Source organism: Natator depressus, chromosome 5 (assembly GCF_965152275.1).
Source record: "Natator depressus isolate rNatDep1 chromosome 5, rNatDep2.hap1, whole genome shotgun sequence".
Classification (NCBI taxonomy): Eukaryota; Metazoa; Chordata; order Testudines; family Cheloniidae; genus Natator; species Natator depressus.
In genome coordinates, this window is record NC_134238.1 from 133,301,608 (window position 1) to 133,327,297 (window position 25,690).

Consider the following 25,690-nt stretch of genomic DNA (forward strand, 5'->3'; position numbering starts at 1 on the left):
ACCTCATTCTCCTTCCCTTTCCTCTGCAGTCTAAGCCCCTATCATGCCACTGTTCTCCCCTTTCCCATCCTCCCTCAGTCTGCCCCATATCCCACCTCCCTGCCATCCTCCGGGTGATGCTGGAGAGCACAGTAGGAAGGTAAGCATGTGTTTCCCATGTTGCCTCGGCTCAGGCAGGGGGCTGCTGGTGGAAGTGTACACCTCAGACAGGGACCAGGCAGTAGGGAGGGCAGGCACAGCCACCCTGGCAGTGGAGTTAACTGGACTCAGTGGTAGGCAGCTGTGTGCACTCAGGCAAGAGGTGGTGGGGGCAGAAGATGTGGGACATTTTAGGGATGTGGCAGGATGGTGGGACCCGCCATCCAAATGTGTAATGTCCCAAGAACCGCAGGGTACTTGAGGGGCTTGCCCATGAACAGGAGAGCATGGTTGTATTTAAAACATAAGACTTAATTACCCCAGCAGCGGGTGGATGGGGCTGGAAACTGCAGAGTTGTTGCTGATTGGTGTATCCACTTGCTGTGATTATATGACAAATTGGAGAGCTAATGCTGAGGTCACTGGAATGCATGGAAATACCGTTCCAAGCCCCTGTCCTGGGCAGCAGCATGTTTCCGTGAGGCAGGCAGCGGGGGTTCTGTCAGGGGCTGTAGGTGCATGTCGTGGGGACTGATGAGGGGTGCTGTGGCAGCATTGGAACAGTGTCCCCAAAAGAAGAGGACATGCTTATGTTTCTATCATGGTTTGGGGCCTAGTACTGCAAAACTTCCCAATATGGCACATGAGGGTGGGCCCGGAAAATAACTCCCCAGTGGGTTAATGTGGTAGCTATTTCTAATGAAACCAAGAGCCTTGGCAGGGTAGATTGACCGCATCATGAGAAATGGCATTGCTGAGGAATCCCAGGGTATTTACTTACCCCAACACCCTGTCCAGTAACTGGGCGACCTGTTTAAAAGCACCACATCACTGGGATTTGTCCTTCATCCAGTCTTGAGTCGTGTGACAGGATCTAGGAAGAAACCAAAGCCTAATTGACAGTGTTTGTAATGCTTGCAGGCATTTGCCCTCTTTGTCAAAGCAAAGGAAGTGCCGGCAACAGCTAGCTGCCCTCCAGCAATGTGCAGAGCAGCACTGGGGTGGAAATGCTGCAGACAAACCTTTAAAGACCTCACCGGCATTCACATACATGTCGCCACGCAGCATTCCAGCGACATCCGGCAGCAGACAGGTTTGATTCTAAAGCAGTTGGCTGCTGAAGCCAGCACCTCAAGTAACCCAGCTTCTGCAGACGAGGCAGATAGGCTAAGCGGTCCCACCTGTAACAGCCAGGCGCTCTCTGATAGGCTCCCAGACACAAGCCACATTAGTTTTGATGAACTGACAAGGTAAGAAATTGCCTCAACAATATGAAAACTGTGTTTCTCACTGTAAGCCTGGGGTGAGCCAATGTAAAGGCATCCATGTCACTGTGTGCACCAGTTTAACTACAGCCACTTAAAGTTAGTTTTAATTAAACTGATGCAACTTTTGCGTATGACAAGGCCTTAGTTGATGCAACTTCCCACCTTCATCTCATCCCTCTAGGCCCCCTATGATTTATCTAGTGACCTAGAACCCCGTGGACTCATTCCCACTGACTAAACGCACCTTGTGCAGCCGTTCTGACCTGTGCGAAGGGAGTGTGAAGCCCCACCATGCTGATCTGGGAGCATTTCACCCCCGCTTTACACTGGCGTAAATGACTGCACACCGTGCAAGGCGGTGGAGAATCAGGCCCCATCTCTGTATTTTTCCCACTGAGTCGAAGAAGGCCTGGGGTGGAGGAACTCACACGCTCAGAGGCCATAAAAAGGCATCTCTCAAGGAAAGCAACTAGCAGGAGAGGGTGAGAATATGCAGGCTACCCTCTATTGTCATCCTCTCCTGGCTCTCCAGCCTGTGGGTTATAACATTTGTCTGTGGGTGTACGTGAGTCTTACTGATTGTAAGAGAGTCCAGCTTACACCACCTTAGAATTTGGCCCCTGATTGGCCATTTAAAAGAAGTGGATGTTTTTTTCACTTGGCTAATTCAAATTTAAGTTTAGTTTTCAAACTTCAGCCGTAGTCCTCAAGGAGCCTCTGACATGTCTGGAAAACACGAGTCCTCGCGTTGCATGTGTTTAAAGAAATCTGGTTCTCAAATGCGAATGAGGTATGAGCTATTGGCAATGACAGGCCATTCAGGGCTTGTCAACATTGGCAAGGCCACTATAGAGAAAACTAGGGATATAGAGATCTGCATCGTCTCTGACTTATTTCCGTTTCTTGAAGTAAATGAAAATAAACAGCATAGCCCCACAAAACCGTTTGACAACAGCCTGGAGGAAAATGGCCAGTTCTCTAAGGATGAATTCCCTGTCTGACACCAATCACTGTATTAACTGCATAGTCTTGTGTGCTGCAGAATCTAAAATACTCTTCCTATTTGTTCTCCTTGGCGGCACTTGTGGCAGCGGCGTGGGAGAAGTGCTGTTATATTACTGTTACTGTGAGGTGGAAGACCCAGGGGGGCTCTGTGCTTGGCAGAAGTCCTTGTGCCAGCACCTTAATCTCACTGGCAAGGTAAGTCTTTAAGGAGTGGCTGTTTCCCCTCCGCATATTTGTCTCTGTTTAGTGAGAAATGATGTGCCCCAGAGAGCCAGGCTGTAATCGGCACTATTGCATTGAGGGAGAGAGCAGAGCATTTAACAAGTTACAGAGAACTGTACAATGGAGAGCCGCATAAGGGAGAGGATTGTTTATTGTCAGGCATGGTTTTGTGTCTCACAGCTTCACAGACATTAGGGGCCCCAGTCCATCACCTCATGGTGAGGCATGGTACTGCAGGCCTGCCTCTACCTCAGTTTCTCCAACTACTGTTTCTTGCCCACTCTGGAGGTTTATGTGGCTCAGCCCTCCAACCAGGTCACTACAGAAGCTCAATCCCCTTCTGGGCTAGCAGAGTCCAAAGTCACAAACACAAAATAAAGGGGAGTTCTCAGCCCCTTTAAAGTTACTCATCCATCTACCCTCTGGGCTCAGCTCTCAAGCGCTGTACTTCCCCTTCAGGTGAGACACCCCCTGCCAGGTCCCCAGGTCCCTCCAAATAGTCCCATGCCAGGGCGGTTCCATCAGGCTTCAGTCCTAGCCCTGCGTTTGTTACCACATGCAGGGCGTCCATCTGTGTTCCTCCCCCGCTGAGCAGGCTCTCCCCTCTGCAGCCCTTCCCTTCCGAGCAGTGCAACAGGCAGGGCTGATTTAGTTCACCGCAGCACATTAACCCTTCCAGTCTGGGTGGGGCTTGGCTCATCCAGCCTGATTCCCTGCGTTTTGTAGGATTAGTCACTATGCAACAGTAGATAATACCCAGGAACATCTTCTTCAGACTGTCCTGAACATCTGCAGTGATGGTGCCCTAACTACCTGCCTTCCTTCTCTGTTCTGCTGCTCCATTGCTCCTACAGTCTTTCCCCCAGTGCCTACCCTAAACTCTTCCTTCCTTAGGTTCAGCTCTTTGCTCCTTGTCCTACTGTCTTCTTAGAGTACAAATAGTTCCTTTGCAGACATGTGTAGTCTAGCTCCCTTGAAATTATTTATGAACTGGGTCCGTGACCTCTGACACTTCTTTTTGATGGACTACAGTAGAACCTCAGAGTTACGAACACCAGAGTTATGAACCGACCAGCTAACCACACACCTCATTTGGAGCCAGAAGTATACAATCAGACAACAGCAGAGACGAAAAAAAAAAACCAAATACAGTACAGTACTGTGTTAAATGTAAACTACCAAAAAATAAAAATAAAGGGACAGCTAAAAGATTTGACAAGGTAAGGAAACTGTTTCTGTGCTTGTTTCATTTAAATTAAGGTGGCTAAAAGCAGCATTTTTCTTCTGCATAGTAAAGTTTCAAAGCTGAATTAAGCCAATTTCAGTTGTAAACTTTTGAAAGAACAACCACAACATTTTGTTCAGAGTTACGAACAACCTCCACTCCCGAGGTGTTCGTAACTGAGGTTCTACGGTATGTCCTTTTATCTCAGTCTCTCGTCCCCACTCTGTTCATAATTTTTGTTGCCCCTCTTTGTATTTTGTTTAGCTTTTCTGTATTGTTAGGGATTGGGGCCAGAACGGCACAGTATTCTGAGCTCACAAATCAGCCTATGTCTGGCCTATGAAATGCTTCCCAGAACTGATAGTGTTTAAAACACAATAAACCCAAAAGTCCTTCATAGACAAAGTCCTGCTCCTCTAGCCAGGAGGAGAGAGAGAGAGAGAAAGCACCTTTATATTCTTGCTGTTTTTTTATGCAGCTCCTAGATACCACAGTGAAATGCCCTGACTCATTCATTTCCCTTTCTTTGCTCATATATTTTACTTGGTAGTTTCTCAGTCCTTCCTTCTCAAAGACAGGTGTTACGTTTGCCCTTGTCAGCTGCATGCTTTTCCTCTCTCTCTCGATGTAGTCAAAATTTGCTTCCATACGTTCTGAGATTTTCTTCACTTAAAAAAAAAAAAAAAAATCTCTACTGGTCGAGCTGTGATGCATCCGAGTTGGATAGATTTCATTGCGACACAGGCACTTTCGCCTTTTCTTTCGACTTGCTTTATTGGGACTAATACCACAGTCCTCACTCCGCTAAAACTCCCACTGGAGGTTGTGTCTGACTAATTCCTGCAAAATTTGCCCCTTACTGGTAATTGTTTTTTCTGCTTCCTGCACAAGGTTTTCTGACTTCCTCATTATCCTTTTTAGGAGTACAGAGCAAAACTGGCCATAGAACAATTCCTACCTTTTGCAGTTTTTCTTTTGCTGCACTTCTCCTCTCTCATTCAGGATCACTATAGTTTTTTCTCCACTTCTTCTCTTTTCCTGAACATTTTTCTACAACTCTCCTCTCATTCCCAGCTGGTCCTGGTTCATTAGTTTCATTTTGATTGGTTTCCATTATGACTAGATCTTAAATCTAGCTTTCCTTTCTGGCTTCTAGGTGCGCATTGCTTCAGAAGGCATTAATGGGACAGTTGGTGGAAGCAAAGTAGCTACCAGTCTTTATATAGAGGCAATGCTTTCGCATCCTCTTTTCAAAAACATTTTGTGCAGAGAGGATTTCAAGGTAAGAGAAAGGGACCCACATACAGTTATTATTTACTCCAATGTTTGTTTTCATCCTCAGAATTTCTTTTAGAAATAATGACAGGTTTCAGAGTAACAGCCGTGTTAATCTGTATTCGCAAAAAGAAAAGGAGTACTTGTGGCACCTTAGAGACTAACCAATTTATTTGAGCATAAGGTTTTGTGAGCTACAGCTCACTTCATCGGATGCATACTGTGGAAAGTGTAGAAGATCTTTTTATACACACAAAGCATGAAAAAATACCTCCCCCCACCCCACTCTCCTGCTGGTAATAGCTTATCTAAAGTGATCACTCTCCTTACTCTGTAAGGATTACTGATTACTCTGTAATTACTCTGTAATCAGTAATCTGATTACTCTGTAAATCGCGTGTAATCAATCTCTCTGGTCATGCGATTACAGACATGAAAGTTGCAATATTACAATAAAAAAAACTTCAAATCCAGACTCCAGCGAGAGACTGTTTAATTGGAATTCATTTGCAAATTGGATACAATTAACTTAGGCTTGAATAGAGACTGGGAGTGGCTAAGTCATTATGCAAGGTAACCGATTTCCCCTTGTTTTTTCCTACCCCCCCCCCCCCGACGTTCTTGTTAAACCCTGGATTTGTGCTGGAAATGGCCCACCTTGATTATCATACACATTGTAAGGAGAGTGGTCACTTTAGATAAGCTATTACCAGCAGGAGAGTGGGGTGGGGAGAGGTATTTTTTCATGCTTTGTGTGGATAAAAAGATCTTCTACACTTTCCACAGTATGCATCCGATGAAGTGAGCTGTAGCTCACGAAAGCTTATGCTCAAATAAATTGGTTAGTCTCTAAGGTGCCACAAGTACTCCTTTTCTTTTTTAGAAATAAATGTTACTTCTTGGTAGCATCCCTCTACTGCACTAAAAATCCACATTGAACACAAGGAATTCAGCTCCTGCAGTATTGGCCCAAGGAACAGTTTATTTGTGGATAAACTGTTTTGTTTTATTATTATTTACTGTCTTGTGGATAGTTTCGTGTCTAGTGAGAACTTCTTTATGTTGTAAATAAGACAAGCAGCTGAAATAATTGAGCATCATTAAACTAAAAGTCCTTATAAAAGTCTAGTGCTGATTTTAAACTTTTTTCATTAGGGCCCTAGCAAAGCCTTCACCTGTGTATGTGCAAAGTTGCACATGTGCACTCATGCATCGCATTCTCCCAGCTCAAACACCAGCATGTGCAATTGGCACATTCTCACACCTGCCCACACAGGATGGAATTTTCACACACAGAGCTCCTCCTGCATGCACGTTGCTGTTAGTAAAACCCTGAATCTGGCTTGTCCCTCATGCATTACATTAGGGTCCAGCGAGCCTCATGGATCACTGCAGATTGCAATTACATACAGTCACACCAGGTCAAACGGTGCTCTGTGTCAGGGATTGTTCTGGCTGAAGATTGCAATGAGTCACAAACCCACCAGCAGAGCCAGAGATCAGAAGGGAATTTTGTTTATTCTTTTAAATTTGACGTGAATTTAGTATTGGTGAAAGGTCCCAGCTTGCCAGTCCCAGATAACAAAACCTTTCTTTAATCAACAAAATAGACTCAGCATATACAGTGGCAGGGCAGGCCTCCCCCTACTGCCTGCTAAAAGGTCTGGTTCTGCCCAAGGGAACTGCTGCTAGCAGGGAGTGGCTGGCTCAGTTTCCATGGTGCATCCATTAGAGGCCAGTTGACTTTTTTTTTTTTAAACAGTTATTTGAATAACTGTCCACTGGGAACTGGACTGAAACCACCACCCCTCTCTGGTGGATTCAGAGAGGCAACCTTGAACGGAGAGAAGCCATCACCAATCCCTCGTGCCATCCAGTCCCCCCAAAGCGACTTGCTTGTATTGACATCTCACATGATTTTAGAAACTAGAAATACAGTGGAGTCTGAACAAGTCTGAAGGGATCTGTACATTTGTTGGTGAGTCTTTAATTTGACAGCAAGGTGTCTCTTTGGTGGCATGACCTTATTTTTAATTTCCCAGAGCAGTGCTGGAGGAGCTCACTGTTTCCCAGACTTTCGAGTTGGCGTATTTGAAGAGATTGTACCCATGGGCATCAATCCAAACAAAGTCTCCTACAAAGAAACAGGTACATTAATTTTATGAACAATAACAACTTGTTAATAACAGAGATTGGAACTGAACTGTGAGGTAAATGAGAGAGTAACGCACTGTCAACAGAACACCATCTTCGCACAGTAACCAGGATATGACAAAAGCATAGATAGCATTGTTAGAAAATGTCCAGGGGAGCTGCCATGCTTGCAATGGGGGTTCCCTTCATAGGGAAATTGCTGGATCAGGTCATTGATTTGCACAATATTTAGCTGCTTTGGCAGCGCGAGAGAGTAAGCTATCCATTTCATTTCACCAAATTAGTAGTAGTTAAGGTCATTGAGTCTGACATAACACTTGAAAAGTCATCCAGGGCAAGAAAGGATGTAAGGAGAAAATTAATAATGGAATGATTTGGAGGAGTTTTTGAGCACAAGAAATATTTATAATTGCTTTAAATATGCATGAGATGTGGATATTTCAGACCGCTCTGAAATTGCCTTTCCGGCACAAATACTGAGAGACTGGTAGAGATTGCTGTGTAAGCATTGCTGCTGCATCTGGTATTGCACAAAGAGCCTAACATTGCTGCAGGTAGCCTGTTGTTAATTCCTCTGGTCCAAACTCTACATGAAGGGCCTGATCCAAAGCTCACTGGGGTCAATGGGCGACCCTCTTTTGGTGCCGCTAGTGTGGCAGAGCTCCAACCTTGTCCCCGTGGGTCCCATGCTTCCAGGCGGTTTATGCTAGCTTCAGAGGCTCACTGCAACCCTCCACATAGCCCTTCTCTCTCTAGGGTCAGGGATACAGTCTGCTGAGCCCTTTTCATAATAAGCCAGCAATGGAGGTTGGTGAGAGAATTCCCACGGTCTCTGTTGCTCCTACGGCCTCATGCCAAAACAGTTTAGCCTCCTGTCCTGATGGGCCTCTTTTCCCCTCCCAGGAGGTGTTTCTGTAGTGGTGGGTTGGGGGGAACCCAGGCCTGCCCTCTACTCAGGGTTCCAGCCCAGGGACCCTAATGGTAGCAACTGTTGGCAGCCAACCTTTCACTGCCAGAGTTGCTACATTTCCCTGGGCCACTTCCCCACAGCTCTCCTGCTTCTCCCTTACCTTAGGCCTCCCTTACTAATGACTTGAAGGTGTCTTCATTAACCAGCCCTTCAGCTGCACTTCCTCTCCTCTGGCTCCTCCCTTCCTGACTGGAGTGAGCCCTTTTATAATTATCAGAGGGGCCTTAATTAGAGTCAGGTGGTCACATTAGCTTAATGGCCTCTCCTGACTCTTTGCAGGTTAATTGGAGTCAGGTGTTCTCATTAGCATGTCAGTCAGGGAACAGAAAACTGTTAACCCAGTGGCCAGTATATCTGCCTTCTGCTACTCTGCTGTACCCAACTGGCCTGGGTCTATCACACTAGGTTTTGGAACAGATCCTAACATCCCAATTCAGCAAAGCACTTAAGCCTGTGCTTAGCTTTAAGCATGTGCTTAAGTGCTTTGTTAAATTGGGGCCTAAGGCCCTAGTCTGGCTCTGGTTGAAGCTAATGGCAAAGCTCCCATTGATTTCAGTGGAGCAGGAACAGGCCCTAACTGTGGGTTCTGCTCTTCTACTGCTGTAGAATATCATATTGATACGTGAAGTCTATTTCATGCTGTCTTTACTGCAAGCTGATTAGTGCAAATTATGGCCCCAGTCCTGCACTGGGATCTTCTCGCCTAGGCCTCTGTGTGACATTACTCAGGGAACAATCTGGACTGTTAAATGCTGTGTCCCCTCAGTTCTCCGACCTGGGGTGCTTTTTACACTGGCTAAGAGAACCACCACCTCTGGTCTGCCCACACCCAGCCTCCAGCATGCAAGTTACTCTCAGCTATACTGTATGAGTGCTATGGCCAGCCACTCTTGGATTATACTGCAGGGCAACACCAGCAAACTGAAAAGGAGGAGTATGGAATAAACATAACTTCTATGTTTCCTGTTCTCCAGCAGCAGAACAGTAGCTGACACGGGAAGTGTGTGGCAAAGTCAGGTAGTGCCATAGCCTGCCCAGGACCTTCGCCACAGAACCATCCTTTTTCTTTCAGGCCAGGCTTCCCTCATTCGCTGCACAGGCATTCCATCCTGTGCGCAGCTGTTTGGCACTTAATCGGTGTGTCTCACCAGGCCCTGAGGTGGGTGTGCAGGAATCCCACATGCACCAACACAGACAGAAGAGACAAGCACATAGATTAGGCTTAGCCTTTCTCAAAGCCCAACTGGCTAAGAGATTACACGCTGGCTTTATTATGTGAAGTATTTGGTTCTAATCTTGGTTCTGCCAGAAGTGACCTTGTAGAGCTGCTGCTAGGCCCCTAACCTACCAATTTTCAGGCTGATTTGTCCTAATTTGGTGGATTTTAGAGAGGATGTAAAATTTGGTTTTAAACAGAAACTGAGTTGCAATATTAACTGCCAAAGGAGAAGTCCCATCCTGGGACATCCCAGTGCTCCCCCCAGGGCTCAGCAGGAGGGCTTGAAGAGGGGACTCAGAACCACACTACAGCCTGGTGTTGCTTGAGCTAACACACTTTGCCAGTGAGTTATGCAGCTAGTTGATAGAAAGCAGCAGAGTGTTGAGAATCAGGATTCCTTGGTTCTGGAAGGGAAATCTGGGCTAGTGTTTAGAGCAGGAGTAAGAGACAGGCTGCACAAGCCCATAGATCTGGCATGTGCATTTGAAGAGGTTGAGTGGCTGAGACTTGGATCTGCTGTATCCAAAACCTGGGTTTTATTCTTAGCTCCACCTTTTGTGGCCTCTGTTACCTCTAAGATAGGGGCAATGCTGCTCTGGAGGCTTGACTCATACATAGGTTGCGAGAGGCACAGACACACGTGTGGCAGTCGTGGAAGAAGAGGCTTGAATGCCTGGTTTCCTGGCTTGCAGCGCCGATCCATTCCCCTAGAGTCCAGGGTGTGCCAAGAGTGAGAATCTCTCTCAGCTCCAGCCAGGATCCTACATGTAGTGCTAGGGTCCCTTGCAGGGGCCTGGCATTCACTCTCTGGAATCAGAGCTATTTTTTATTTAGGAGGTGTTGCAGCTTGTTCTTGGTACCAGTCACTAGATCTCAGCTGGGGCGGGCACATGTTATAAGAGTCAGATAGATATTATCCATGGGTTTTGCCCCTCAACTCTGCACAAAAAAGTGTTAGAAGAAAGTTGGAATTTTAAAAACAAGTCTTTTGGGGCAGCGTAGGGCAGAGAATCTCTGGCCCAAAAGACCCCAGATTTGCATCACAAACTGCCCTGAGCCTGGAGCTGACGTACCAGTTTTCAAGATGATCTGATATTATTTGTGGAATTTGAAGAGGTTTGAAAATTGGACTTTAAACAGAGACATTGGTGCAACCTCATCTGTGGTGCAGCTGTGCACTGCCCCACAATATCATGTCCCAGAGCGTCTGTAAGCACAGCGGAGTGCCCCAAGGGTTGGTCCTGGGACTGGTTTTGTTCAATATCTTCATTAATGATGTGGAGGATGGCGTGGATTGCACCCTCAGCAAGTTTGCAGATGACACTAAACTGGAAGGAGTGGTAGATACGCTGGAGGGTAGCGATAGGATACAGAAGGACCCAGAAAAATTAGAGGATTGGGCCAAAAGAAATCTGATGAGGTTCAACAAGGACAAGTGCAGGGTCCTGCACTTAGGATGGAAGAATCCCTGCACTGCTACTGGCTGGGGACCGAGCGGCTAGAAAAGGACCTGGGGTAACAGTGAACGAGAAGCTGGATATGAGTCAACAGTGGGCCCTTGTTGCCAAGAAGGCCAATGGCACTTTGGGATGTATAAGTAGGAGCATTGCCAGCAGATCGAGGGACATGATCATTTCCCTCTATTTGGCATTGGTGAGGCCTCTTCTGGAGTACTGTGTCCAGTTTGGGCCCCAAACTACAAGAAGGATGTGGAAAAATTGGAAAGAGTCCAGTGGAGGGAATCACTTTTGATTAGGGGGCTGGAGCACATGATTTATGAGGAGAGGCTGAAGGAACTGGGATTATTTAATCTGCAGAAGAGAGGAATGAGGGTCATTTGATAGCTGCTTTCAACTACCTGAAAGGGAGTTCCAAAGAGGATGGAGCTAGGCTGTTCTCAGTGGTGGCAGATGACAGAACAAGGAGTAATGGTCTCAAGTTGCAGTGGGGGAGGTTTAGGTTGGATATTAGGAAAAACTTTTTCACTAGGAGGGTAGTTAAGCGCTGGAATGGGTTACTTAGGGAGGTGGTGGAATCTCCTTCCTTAGAGGTTTTTAAGGTCAGGCTTGACAAAGCCCTGACTGGGATGATTTAGTTGGGGTTTGGTCCTGCTTTGAGCAGGGGGTTGGACTAGGTGACCTCCTGAGGTCCCTTCCAACCCTGATATTCTATGATTCTATTCATTCCAAAAAGGTAAAGGATCCGCTGAAGATAGTAGAATAGTAGCACAATACACTAGAATACCCAGAGTCTGTGGGACTTGTGCAAGCCCACCAAAGAGGGACTGTATGGCTCCAGTGATTGGTAGTGGGCTACAGAGCTTCTTCTTCAACACTTAGCCAGACAGTCGGCTGTAGCGATGTCTGGTCCGTTCCTGCACAACCGCAAAGGCTTGACGGCCTGAGAGTCCAACATCGGAACAGACTTGATGAACCCATGTAATAGGAGGGTCTGCCTCTGGGCCGCCTCCACCCCTCAGTTGGCGGAATTTTATCCCGGATGTTACAAACCACCCTGAGAATGGCATTTGCTGGAACGTCTTGTAGCATCCTTGCAACATGTCCAAAAAGCGTTAGGTGCTGCCTGCGGACAGTGGCCCTGTAGTCTGTAGACCCGAATGACCATAAACATCTGCATTACAAATGAAGCTACAGAGCTGCTCACTGCTAAGCCACTGATTCAGATACCATCTAAGGCAGCAATTACATGGCTCTTGGATGGTCTTAAATTAGTTCCCTGGAGACCACCAAGCCCCTCCCCACCCTTGACATCATCGTACAGAGAGCGAGTACTGAATGGGCCTGGAGACGAAGCTCTTCTTTCATCCATCCAGGTCAGAATTGAGGTAGGTTAGCAAGTGCTGGGCCACCCTGATCTGCTTCATTCTCCAAGGCTGACAGTGCAACACCTTTCATGAGCACGTGTGCTGTCCCCCAAGGTAGCTTTCTGTAAACACGGCATTGTTATCCAATCTTTGGCGCCAGCGGGCAGGCGAGCCAGCCTATTCCCTTAGATGTGACGGAGCCCTCTACAAAGACAAATGATGCCCGGGGTGCTGTTGCTTGGAGATGCTGTGGAAAGCAGGTGGAGTTCGTCTGGGCTTACATTGACGTAACAGAGCAAGTTGGCTCTGTGTGAGCCACTTCTTGATACCTCCTCCAGGGCAGGCTCATTAGTGTAGAGGCGGCAGGTGGGGATACCTTTGTGCGACCTTTGTTCAGACCCTGCTAGCCCAGACCATTCAGGGCCTGATCCTCCCCAGCCCTGCACCTTGTGTCACAATTTACACCCAGGTGGAGCGAGTGTAAAGTGCCACCAGTCAGCAGGGCAGTGTTTTGCACCCGAGGGGTGTAAATGACAGGGCAAGGCAGCAAAGGCTCAGCACTGCTGTTCCACCCAGCCCACTATCAGACAGATGGCAGCTTGGCATCCTTTGTTCCCTTGACTCATGCTGTGATGCATTTGTTCATTCACTGAAGCCTGTGGAGTGACATTACAGATAAATTTGCCCAGTATGTTTGGGCTGAGACCAGCTGACATTCCAGTAGCGCTCACTTCCCAGAGAAGCTTGTCATGCACATGTGTCACTGCTGGGTTAGGAGAGAGGCCAAGCGGAATTGCTAAACTGGTCAGCATTTAAAACAGCTCAGCTTTTCAGCGCTTCTTTCCATGTGTTTTATTTTTAGGAATCCATTTATCCCCCGAGGAATTTCATAAAGAAGTAGAAAAATATTTATCTCAGGCTCCTCAAGCACAAAGCGACACCATTTTACTGGACTGCAGGAACTTTTATGAAAGTAAAATAGTAAGTCTGAGTATTTGCTCCCTGTGAGGTATTGTTGGTGGTTGGGGGGATCATTTCACCCTGTCCGCATGTGTGGGTGATGTGACTGAGGGGAAGGGATTGCCATGCTACCTTGCAGCTTGGTGGTGCCAATTCACGAATGGTACGTCGCCTCAAGCAGCAAAGGACCTGCCTGGCTCCTCAGTGCCGTACTGAGGGTGGCCCGGCAGCTCAGTGCCCAGCAGCGGAGCAGCATGTGTAGTCTGACGTGAAACAGACCGGGGATGCCAAAGCTTTAACAACAGAGAAAAGCCATCCAGATCTGGTTTAGACAGCCAAAGCCCACCCTGCCTTGGCCATCAGTGCAGCAGAGAGACATCCTGACCAAGTGCCCATCCTCCAGCCGCGCCCTCTGTGCCAGCCGCAGGGAGGAGCCTCAGTGTTATGTCATAGAATATCAGGGTTGGAAGGGACCTCAGGAGATCATCTAGTCCCACCCCAATTTTTGCCCCAGATCCCTAAATGGCCCCCTCAAGGATTGAGCTCACAACCCTGGGTTTAGCAGGCCAATGCTCAAACCACTGAGCTATCCCTCCCCAGGGGATCCCGTTCACACTGGGGTGACAGGGTAGGATGTCTTGGCTATAGAACCAGAATCCAGATGCTGTGAGGCACAAAGGTATTTAGGCACCTAATTCCCATTGAAATCAATGGAAGTTAGGTGCCTAAATAACCTTTGAGGAGCCAAAGTAGCTGCAGTGACCTGGAGGGTCAGGCCCAAAGGGTTGGTTCTTTCCTTATTTCAACCAATGTTCCCACTCCTTTCGCCAGTGCTGTCGATCACACAGCCATCTCTTCTTGTTACAGGGTCATTTCCAGGGCTGTCTGGCTCCAGACATCAGGAAGTTCAGCTACTTTCCCAGCTATGTAGATGAAAATCTAGAGCTTTTTAAAAACAAGCGCGTGTTGATGTACTGTACAGGAGGGATCCGCTGTGAGCGTGGCTCTGCCTACCTCAGGAGCAAGGTGAGAAGCCATTCTGGGAGCACCTGGGTCAGGGGCTTGGGGCATTCATTGCCAAGCCTGGGAGGGACTATATGGGGGTGGCCTTTTCTGTTGCTGGTTGGTGAAGTTGTGTTTTATAGGGTGGATGGAGTGTCAGGCCCATATGTTTGTATGTCTGGTGGGAATCATAAGAAGGGCAGATCCCACAGGTAGGCTGGGATCTGACTGCCTTCGGGGCCAGCTGCCCTGTGCCATGCTGTCATCACCCCACTATTGGAGCACCTCACAATCATAGGCTTAATCCTCACAAGACTCCTAGGAAGCTCTGAAGGCTTATCCCCCTTTCACAGACAGGGAACTCAGGAACTAGATAGATTAAGTGACTGGCCCGAGGTCTCAGAGTGGATCAGTGGCAGAGCTGGACATGGAGTCTAGATCTCCCAGGTCCTAGTCTAGCACCCCATTCACATGACCATCCTCCCTCTCTCACACCTCTATTCCTTATCCCCTGCCCAGAGAGAGCAAGAGATCAGTCCAGATAAACTTTCTCTGGAGATTTGAGGCTTGATCCATTTACACCAGTGTAAACCCAGAGGAACTCCACTGAAGTCCCTAGAATTACACTGGTGTAAAACTGGTGTAAGCAATGGGCGAATCAGGCCCTAAGAGCTTTTACTGTATAATACAGCGACTGTTCTTCAACATAGCGTCCTCTTGGCCCTGGAGCTGATCTGGATTCTTTCAGAATCCAGACCACAAACACCATTCATGAACCACAAAAGCAGTGACCCTTTGGCTCCATGTCAATCAGCCGCTATTCAATATTGGCAGCCACAGTAATACCCAGTAGGGACTGACCGTGGGCACATGCATAGTGTCTTATGGCTGTCACTGGGATATTGCTCCTTTTCCAAGGGGTCTAGTTCCCTGTTTGAGCATTGGGCAGTCTGGCACAAGCTGGCTGGGACAGCCTAAGCTGGGTTTTCTGATGCTTTGTTTTAAACAGGCTGTATGCAGGGAGGTTTACCAGCTCAAGGGCGGCATCCACAAGTACCTGGAGGAGTTTCCCGATGGGTTCTACCGGGGGAAGCTGTTTGTGTTTGACGAACGTTACACCATCTCTTCCAATGAAGATGTCATTGCAGGTAGGGCCATCACATCTCTGATCACAGAACAAGAGCTGTAATAGTCACCACAGAGCCCTCTAGGACAGAGGCTCGCACACTGTGGTCTGGGGAGCACCTACAGCAGAGAGCAGGTTGGGCTCAGGGGTGCTGGCCTTGCTGCCTTGTTTCCAGCTACTGAATTGCTTTAAAGACAGCTAAAAATCCAAGGAATGCTTTCCTAATACGGCTTTTTTGACAGCCAATGGCACAGGGACGCTCTGTGATCAGGAGTGAGAGGGGAGGTTGTCTGCACTCAGGACTGGCAGGGCAGGGGGCCATGAGATAATGTTTCTGTGACGTCCTGGACAGCACAGCACACTGTCCCACTGGGGAGGAGCAGATTGTAATGTAGGTCGAGTGGGGTGGGGGGAGAGAAAACCTTTTGTAGTGATAAACACCCATTTTTTCATGATTTGTACGTATAAAAACAAACATCTTCTGCAGTTTCCACAGTATGCATCCGATGAAGTGAGCTGTAGCTCACGAAAGCTTATGCTCAGATAAATTGGTTAGTCTCTAAGGTGCCACAAGTCCTCCTTTTCTTAATGTAGGTCGCTAGCACTTCTACCCTCAGTACTGGTTTTGTCACCCCTTTACACTGATCAAACCGTTCTGAGCCAGCCATTGACTCTTCTACCACCACACAGAGCTGGCTCCACTAACCTTAGGCTGCCACACTATGGAAGAAAACCTGGTAGCAACAGCCCATGGGGTGCTCGGCTGTTTCTAGCTTTCAAGGCTTACGCAGCCCAGAGAATTGTATTTCACTCTAGTAAAAGCTGAAGATGAGTGAACACTCCCTGGCTTTCCAGCTGGTGTTGCTCTTCAGCTGTTCAGCTCCAGCTTGGAATGACATTGCTGGTGAGAAGTGACCAACAAAGGACTTGGGCTAAGCTTGCCTCTGGCTTGTCTGCTGCATCTGAAGTGGAGTCAGTGCATGTTCTGAGGATGGTGCTGCTGTCTCTAGATGGATAACCACAGTGAGCTCAATAGCAGCTGACTCGACTTATTCATTTGCCATAAGTTTATCCATCTTGAAGGTGACAGGCTTTGTGCTGGGAATAAAATGTCCTTCTGAAGCCCTGGCCATGCTCGAGGGACTGAAGGGGAAGCGGCATGGCTCAGCGAACAGCTACACGCTAGACTAGTCAGGGTTAGCTCCCAGCAGTGCAGCTGAGTCGGGAGGAAAGCTGCTCAGTAAAGGACAAGTGCTCTGGGTTGTTCAGGGATGTGTAGCCTCTAGGACTCTGTCCCCCCAAGCCGGGGAGCAGATTCCAAATACAGCACTACCATTCCTGTTTGTACACGATAGCCACAAGGAGGCATGGGGTACTGCCTAGGGACAGCCAGCTCCTGCGCATGGGGCCCTGGATGGCAGGAAGGAGTTTGTCCTAAGCTTGTTAACATCGAAATCAAAGTAAAAAGCCCCTTTTGTGGGCAGGGGCTAGCTCTCATTCTGGCAAGGAAGGGCAGGGAAGCAGGGCCAGAGCGTGAATGCAATACCCTGGAAGATGAAGGGTCACCATTTGAATGACTTTTTGCAGCCCATTCAGACCATACTGCCGCACATTCTTAAGGCAGAGCCCTGTGGCAAAGGATTGCCTAGCAGGAGACCACAGTGCCCCCAGTGCAAGTAGGATAGACAGGGCAGGATGGGTTTTAACTCCACTTCTCCTCTCCCCAGAATGCAGGTACTGCGGGACGCTATGGGATCAGTACAAATTGTGCTCCAGCCTGCACTGCCGGCAGCTTGTCCTGACCTGCCCAAGCTGTCGAGTGAAGGGATTCACAGCTTGCTGTCCCGTTTGTCAGGAGAAAGGACTCAAGCTGGCTTCATACCCTTCTGGATGGATGGTCAAGGAGGAATGTGAATGCACGGACAGACGGCAGCGGGTCCCAGTCAAACACATGTAAGAGAAGCACAGGAAAACATGAGACACTCCATAATATACACTCGCGTTCTAGGGTATGGGGCTTCCAAATTTGAGTGCCTGCTTCCCAGTTATTTTCATTGGATTTGTACATTGAGACCCTTGACGTGGCTTTGAAACGCTCAGCCCCAGTGTCTCTTTAGCGCTTGATTGCACCATGAACTACCCCCTGGCCAAGTGTAAATTAATGGAGCGTCAAACAACAGTGATGCTACAGGATTCCTCCCGCTGCAGTGAAGTTACTGTTCTGCCTCCCACAATGTGATGGGCGCCAGGGAGAACTTTGAGTGCAGTACATGCCATGGGATTCGGCCACTCACAACCAAACAGGAGCCAGAAGGTGAAGGAACAAGCAAGGTCTATGCTGTCTTTGCCACCATCACTGAGCCGTGTGTGTGTCCTGGGCCCACCCCCCAGACTCTGCACGGGCTAGGGAGATGGAAGCAGCAGGCTTTTAATCACTGGGAACACAAACAGACTGTGGTTGAGGCTATTTTCCACGTAAACACCAGCAGCCTGAGTCTTCTCTCCCTTACACTGGTGTAAGTCAGGCTAGCTACACAAGTCCCTGGGTTTACACTGGCAACCAGCCCGTGTGAGACTAGAACCTGGACCCACGACTTCATCCCAGCAAAAGCTGGCAACACTCAACGGCCATGTACAACCTCAGTCAAGTTCATCTGGCGGGGCATGTTGTGTGGGAAGAGGGAGAAGTATAACCCACTCACTGCCCCTCTCTCGTGGCAGTCAGTGCCCAGGTGTTACCATGCAGAAGGGAATTCACGTGACGGAGTTTTTAAATGTTCAAGATACAGCCCTTAGCCCAGGACTTGCATCGTGCTGTGTGTGCTGCAGAACACAGGCGGGGTTCTGAAATGCACTGAAATGCAGCCATTTGCTGAGGAAAGCACGGGACATGATGTAAATATTAATGAGCATCATCGGAGTAGGAGTGGTGATGTGTGGAGTCCCCGCGTGATTGCACACAATGGACACATGAGATCCGTGTATCCCGAGGGGTTAAATGCATCTCCACGGACCCAGAGTGGTGCTGCTACACTTATCGGCATGGACCTGTGTCGCTCTGCTGCTGTGGGATGTCAGACTTGACTCTCAGCCCTTGTTAAAGGCATAGGAGGCCTTCAGGAACCTACGGAACTAGAACTGGAATTTGTCCCATCACTTGATGCCCTGACTAAAGTCACTGGGCCAGGGCCAGGCTCACCAGATGGCCTTCTCTTGAGCCAGGCTTGTCAAGCACTGACAATGCCGAGGTTGTAAAGAGATTTTATTAATCGTTTGGAAGACTTGTCACTAGTGAAGAAAATCCCCTTTGAAATGTATCCCCCCGTCCGTACTAATGACCGGTAAAGTCGCTTAGTGCTATGTCCTGACAATGGCTTTTAAAAAACCCTTCGCTCAGTATCATGGGGTCTGCTACTCGCTGCTCAGCAGCGCCTCCTCGTGGCTCATCTGGGGAATTAGCTCGCCACCATCCGGCAGTCATTCAGTGTGTTGCCTCTGTCACTTGCACTGTGGCCCTTCGCTCTCTGCAGCACTGCTTCTTCATGGCTTAGCCCTCTGGTCCAGTCCCCATGGGCCTCCCCTTCCGGGCTATTATCAGAGTCTCCCTTCCTCAAAGTCTCAGGCAGTGTCCATCTCCACTGCACTGACTGCACCACTCCCGCACTGGCTGGCAGGGAAATCCGGGCCTGCCCTCTACACCAGGCGCCAACCCAGGGACCCTCAACCCAGCATGTCAGGTCTGTCCCTGTCACCCCTTACTGCGCCTCCTTCCCTGGACTGTGTCCAAGCCTGCCTTTGTCAGGCTCCTACTGTCCCATGTGTACCAGGGAGTGTGCCTGCAGGCTCACCTCCTTGCAACCCCCACCTCAGCTCTGAGGCTTTATAGCAGCCCCACCTGTTCCCACCCAGGTGAGCCGTGCGCTCAACCAGGTGCCTTGCCCTGGAGCTCCCCAGCAGGTGCAGCCTAAGGCTAATTGGCCTCTCTTGCCACTTTGACCACATCCGTGCTGCGGGGGCGGTGCCCCATCGCACTCAAGTTTCTACAGTTGCTTATTGTCAGTTACAGCCATGGTCCCTTTCCAAAGCGTGGGGAGGAAGGCATTGCAACAGATTTAGATTTGACGTTAATGTAATGCACTAGTTGCATTAATTCCCTGTCTTCTCTGACATTGTTCCCATGACTGTTCAACAACTGCTGGAGTGCTGCTTTGTGTTCTCCAAGCTGGGCTTTCAGATCTGCTCTAAGGTCACCTGTGGGACCCTTCCCTAGAGCTGATATTAGGTAGTACTGATAATGCAGGGGCTGAGCCCAACCCCTGATGTGACTAGTGACACCCACTGACAACAATGGCCTTTAGAAGAGGCCCCTATTTCCCTAGGCAGCCGGTGTCCCCAGCACTAGGTCGATGCCTCTTTGCTTGCAGCACCTTTCCCAGCTGCGTTGGCAAGCTGGCCCAGACGCAGTGTCCTGCCATCAGGCACATGTTGCATTCCCAGCCTACATCACTGCCAGGAGCTGTGGTTGGGAACAGGATCCCACAACGAGTCTGTTGCACTGTGGTATTTTTCAGTTGTCATGTTTTAAAACCCCCAACCAGCCGACAAACCTACCAGCTAGATTACCGTCCTGTAACCCCCATGAAAGGCCCTGGCCAGGTCCGTTTTCAGTACAGAATGGGAAACGGTGTCAACTGTATGTTAGCATGAACTTCTAAATGTGACAGGGTGACACGTCATCCTTGATGCTGCCACAGAGCTGTATAAACGCTCTTCATCAGTGCATGGGCAGCTCTTAACCCTTTGGAAACCTGTTAGTGCCCCAGTGAATGGCAGCTGGGTTTCAGCTCATTCCTAAGCAAGCAGCCTGCTAGCCAGGTGCTGGTCTACGGAGAGTTTCTGGCCCCTTGAAGGGGCTCTACCCACAAACCCCACTGGGTCCTGCTCCCCTAGTGTTGAGAAAGTCTCCCCATTAGCCATGCCGGGGGTGGGATGGCCAGGTGGGCAGGCAGTGGCTAAGGAGGCTGGACCAGTGCCGAGTAGGACGTAGGCTCAGACCTGCTACAAGGCAGGAGAAGCAATAGGCTCCTTTATGCCGGGGGTGAGGTGGTTCCAGTGCTTTGTGGAGGAGGAGCAGAAGACTGGGGTGGTTTGCTGTTCTGGAAGGGGAGGGAGCAGGAGGTAAGAGGGGGCAGCTGCCCCCATGACTATTTCACTCATTTCCAGCATAGAAGGCAAGTACACTCCATGTCCTCCATATTCTAAGGGTTAGTGAGTAGGCAACCCCTGGGGTCTGGCCATGTGCTGGTCTTTGTTAGCTACGCCCAAAGAACCACTCTGACAACTTGAAACGCCGACTCGCCGTTTAGCTGACTCAGCACAACGGCTGTGACTTCTCTGAGGCGGTCCATTAGTTCCATGTCTCAGCAGTTCCACGCAGGAGAGTCTGCATACTAGCAGGCACGGTGCTCGCTGTAGGGAGGGAATCCCCTTTTCCTCAAGAGCTCGTGACCCTTCATCATTATTACAGCTCGACAGGACAGCTGGTACAGAGCCTGATGCTTCTCCCCAGGCAACTGTGCCACTCCTTGCTCTGCTTGGTAAGTGCTTGCTCACTTACCCATGTAATTCCAGCACAGTCACTACGCGGTGAGTGAGGGCTCACCAGCATGAGTATGACTTTCACACACATGCCCAGAGTCATCCCACAATATGTTTCAACTGCCAGGGGAGTTTAGATGCTACTACAGCATGAAAAAGGGAAAGGTTATTGCTTTTTTTAAGGACTATTTTATTTTCATGTAGGGTAAAATCCTCTCAGGTCTTCACATCAGGGTCCCCTTCAGAGCATTCTGCACTGTCCCCACACACCCAGATTCCCCTTGGGCATCAGGGCGAGCAGCATTTACCAGGGGGAGAACAATTTCCTCTGAGTCAGTGGGAGAGCAGACACTGATGCTGAGTTAGTTCTGGGCAAATCTGAGCAGACAACTCTGCCGTTAGCTATCAAGTGGAATCTGGACTGATGTTTTCATTGATTTTTCTAAAGCCTTTGGGAGGTGTCGGGTGGGAATAGCGCTGTCCATCTGGCATTACGCTAATCATGCCCTTTCTGGTTTTTCAGTATTTTCTAATCTTTTGTATGGGATTTTACAAAAAATTGCACTGACACCTTTTGTCATTTCTGACACATTTATTACAACAATCAAACATGTTTGTATTTCCCACTCAAGGTTAAAGTGTAATATTCAGAGAGAGCAAATCAGGGCCAAAGCCTGAATCCTGATTCATGCAAAAATTCTGTTGAAATTAGTGGCAGTTTTGCTGTACCACACAATGCACAGACTGCAGAACTCCACGGGGAACAGCAGCAGGCAGAAGGTTGTTTATTACGTGAAAAAGATTGCGAGGATGGATTCTTTAGGGGTATAAACAAAGGCCCCCCTCTGGCAATGGCTCTGCATGGGCAGACTTCACGCTGTGCAGACCAGGCTCCCACTGGAGTCAATGGGAGTTGGTGTGGGTATAAATGGCCTGCAGGTGATGAACCCACTGCATGATCAGAGGCTGCATGTGGCTGCTGGAAATTCCTCCCTAGAAAGGCAGTGGGTTTTTATCACCACACAAACCCAGTTGCCTGGTGTGTTTATTCAGCTCTACTCAAATGGCATCCTGGACTACATGGATTCCCAGGCAGAGTATTTTCAAGTAATTTCTTTATTAGGGTGCCCTATTCAGAAATTTGGGATGTTGGTAAAATAAAATTTCTAGCAGAACAAGAAGTTTTGCAGATAAATAAAATGATCAGCCAGCCAGAAAACCAGAATTACAAGTGAGGGCTCCAGCACGCTCATTACCAGACCGAGTAAAAGCACATGGGGCACATTTCCAAGAGAAAGTTCAGGGGGAAGTTGATGAGAGTTTGCTCCTGACTTCAGTGGAGTCAGGATTTCATTCCTAATCTCTTAAAGCAATGGTTTTACATATCCATGGGAAAGGAGAGAAGATGATTTTAACGTCTCATCTAATACCTACTACTCTGTTTTTATGGAGCCATTACTTTATAATCAGTGGCCTTACGTTCTTTTCATTTGGGGGCGGGGGGAGTAAAAAAGACATGAATTCTTTTGGGGAAAAAATATGGGTGGTTTTGACATCCTGTCTGCAAATAAAGTCAGCAAAAGTTGGTAATTAATTGTAATTTACAAGTCCTTAAAAGGGATAGTAGCAATGTGGTGGGAGAGTAGAAATGCTTGTCAAACAGGAAAGCAAGTTGAAAAAATAAAGTATTTTTTTAAATACTTATGCAACTTGTGTAGAGCAGTAATTTTTCCAATCATGCATAACACATCGTAAATATATCTGAAACACCACACAGGAAATCCTAAGAGAAATTAAGTCATGGGTGAATTAACAGTCACGTTTGTGCCGTGATGTATTCTAAATCGAGACTGCTTAAAATTGGCAACTCGTAACTGGATTGACTCAGCTTGACTCTAAAGAAAACATCATTAGTCATATTTGATCAAATCGTCACCTACAATCACTAGTTAATTTAAACCTTTAGTGCATAATTATGCAACACAGAACTGAGGCACCACAGACGTTTTGTGCAGGCACTTTGCCTTCGGATTTCCAGGGTATAGCACAAACCACCAGGCACGAGCCTCACAGCCGGGAACTACACCCCGGTTCGGCACTTGGGATAGAAAGGCCCATTCAAGTCTGCAAGTCTCCTCTTCCTCACTGAAAAAGAACAGGAACAAGGGTCAGTCAAGGCAGACGCCGCACACGCGGATCGCGGGTATATCCACAGATAGTTTAAAACCAGAACAAAACTCATGTGAGGGGAAAAGTTTGGGGGGTTTTCCATAGATTTTAAGGCCAGAAAGGATAACTAGATAAGCTAGCCTGACCTCCTGTATAGCACAAGTAAGAGAATTTCACCCAGTTACACCCGCATTGAGCCCAATAATGTGTGTTTGGCTAAAGCATCTCTTCCAGAAAGGCATCCAGTCTTGATCAGAAGACATCAAGAGATGGAAAATCCACCACTTCCCTTGGGTGTTTGTTCCAGTGGTTAATCACCCTCATTAAAAATTTGTGTCTAATTTTTAATTTGAATGCATTTGGCTTCAGCTGCCATCCATTGATTCAGGGTTGAGATTTTCAAAGCAGTCCAGGGGATTTAGCCTCATCTCTTCTATTAAAGTTGATGTGTGACCTTGAGAACACAGACCAGGGTCTTTAACATCAGTTTAAAAATCTACGTCGTTTAAAAAAGAGCTCAAAAATTGAAGTAACTGTCATCAGCTTCAAATGGGGACAGAGCTCACAGGGTTCTGTTAAACAAGAGTTTGGTAGCTCAATTACATCTCTCCCTGATTGCTTCTCGTCAGGTAATGATCAGCATATAAGAGACAGGTAGAGAATAGCTGGTGAATGCCTGCAGCTGCGCAAGGAGAGTATGGCTTCTTATCCAGTCCTTATCTTTTACTGCTTCTGTATGGCTTAATAAAGGCCTTCCTATCTCAGAAAAAGTGCCCCTGCCAAAACAGGTTTTCCCTCATTAACCTCTGAGCTGTGTTTTTCTGCTCCTCCACACTTTAGTGAGCATTTGCGGAGAAGGTGTTTAAACTGGATACATACACAGTTTATATATTTGAAATAAATACAGAGGGAAAGAAAAAGCAGCCAGAAAAGGGAGAATGCAGAAATTAGCTTATAGGATGAATGTAAAAAGCCTTCCATCTAACGTGCTAGATCATACAACGTATCACCTGCAGCTGAGCCAAGAGCAGTAAAACAGAAGCTAGAGAGAGTAAAACCAAGTCTGATTTGAGCCAGGTGGTGGCAGCTGAGAGCACAAGTCGTGGAGCACAGATAGAGAGCTATTGCCAGTAGGGAAAAAATTCTGTCTGTACTTATACATCGTCCAGTTGCAGAGCTGAGAAGTTATGCCAGGGGCCGTCAGAGCGACGTATACGAGCTGCAAACAAGATCCAAATCAGATATCTTCTGTACAGTTCTCATGATCAAGGAGGCAAAGTATACAACAGCTGCATGACAGGCAAAGTCACCAACTTCTCAACCAAAAAGAAGCAGGAGTGACAAATTAAATGTAATGCCTTTTTTATGATTAACATGGTGACGCGCATACATTCCAAGTTCATGAAAACCAACTCTGATCCGAGAGTCAGTGAGCAGTGACTTTCTAGTTGAACATGTGGCTTTTATCCATTTACTAGTTCCAGAGAAAATCCTCCTTGCACCGTGCCATGCCAAGAAACTCTTAATTTGAGGTGAAATGCATATGCACAAAGGGGGAAATTAGTTGTGTTGGGGAATTGTGTGTGCATTTATGCATGCAAGTAGTCCCACAGGACACCTCGTGTGTATAAAGGTATGCACATGCTTAAGTGTCTGCAGAATCAGAGCCACAATTTGGAAGCACTCCGAGGTGTAAGGTTCTGTTGCTCCTGAGGAAATTCTGCACCACTGCACACATACATAATTCATGTGCCATGCAGAGCTCTCTTTCTGCAGAAAATCCATTCTGCTGGACAGGTGCTGCCGTTATGCCTTTCGCCCACCATGGGCCGCTGTGGTGCCAGAACAGAGAGCAGCCACTCCCGGGCCAGCCCCAACTGCGGATAGGGAAGAGAAGAGGCTGCCTTCCTCACAGCGCCCTGCCCGTGGGGCCAGGTCAGAAGGCATGGCATTTGGGGGGGACAGACAGTTTGGAGCTGTTTGGAGAGGTCACAGACTGGGATTCAGAAGGGCTAGTGGTGGAGACATACTGGGGCCGGAGCTGAATAGGAGTGGGGGTGCAGGAACACATGGGGATGGGGGCGAAGGGGTGCAGGGACAGATGGGGACAGGGTAGGAGGGTGCAAGGACACATGCGGTTGGGGGAGGAGGGGTGCCTGAGTGGGTGTGCAAGGATACATGAGGATGGGAGGGTTCAGGGACACATGGGGACAGGGGCAGATGTACCTGACTGAATGGGAAAAGCTAGGGGTCAGCCAGGGTCTGCATGGGGGAGGCTCCCTAACAATCCCCCCCTGCCCCCCAAAATAACCTGTTCCATACTTCTCCCACCCACACCCAAGAACCCTCCAGGCTCACTCCCAGGCTCCTTCCTGGCAATTACTTCCCTGTCCCTCAGCTCCTCCATTACCCCTGACTCCCGCAAGCCTCTACATTGCTTCTAAGGGCTGCAGGAAATGAATTTAGATGAATCCAGGCCTGAGGAGGGCATTTATTTCCTAGCCATGACTTGGCTGTGGCTGGTGCAGTGCTGTA

The 25,690-nt window shown here is 48.2% G+C and overlaps 2 protein-coding genes across 5 annotated transcripts in view; one reads left to right on the forward strand and one right to left on the reverse strand.

Annotated features, from left to right (window-relative positions):
• TSTD2 (thiosulfate sulfurtransferase like domain containing 2) overlaps positions 1-22,657 on the forward strand; it is a 28,854-nt gene extending 6,197 nt beyond the window's left edge. For all 3 annotated transcript variants that reach the window (XM_074953710.1, XM_074953711.1, XM_074953709.1), the window contains 8 exons: positions 1,060-1,388; positions 2,498-2,606; positions 5,015-5,140; positions 7,176-7,281; positions 13,163-13,281; positions 14,128-14,286; positions 15,272-15,410; positions 17,116-22,657. In XM_074953710.1, the coding sequence (XP_074809811.1) occupies positions 1,060-1,388; positions 2,498-2,606; positions 5,015-5,140; positions 7,176-7,281; positions 13,163-13,281; positions 14,128-14,286; positions 15,272-15,410; positions 17,116-17,345 (1,317 nt within the window). In that variant the 3' untranslated portion in view covers positions 17,346-22,657. The remainder of the gene's footprint in view (positions 1-1,059; positions 1,389-2,497; positions 2,607-5,014; positions 5,141-7,175; positions 7,282-13,162; positions 13,282-14,127; positions 14,287-15,271; positions 15,411-17,115) is intronic.
• The window catches only part of TMOD1 (tropomodulin 1), a 77,553-nt gene continuing 74,338 nt past the window's right edge, over positions 22,476-25,690 (reverse strand). For both annotated transcript variants that reach the window (XM_074953713.1, XM_074953712.1), the window contains exon 10: positions 22,476-23,131. In XM_074953713.1, coding sequence (XP_074809814.1) covers positions 23,067-23,131 — 65 coding nt within the window. In that variant the 3' untranslated portion in view covers positions 22,476-23,066. The remainder of the gene's footprint in view (positions 23,132-25,690) is intronic.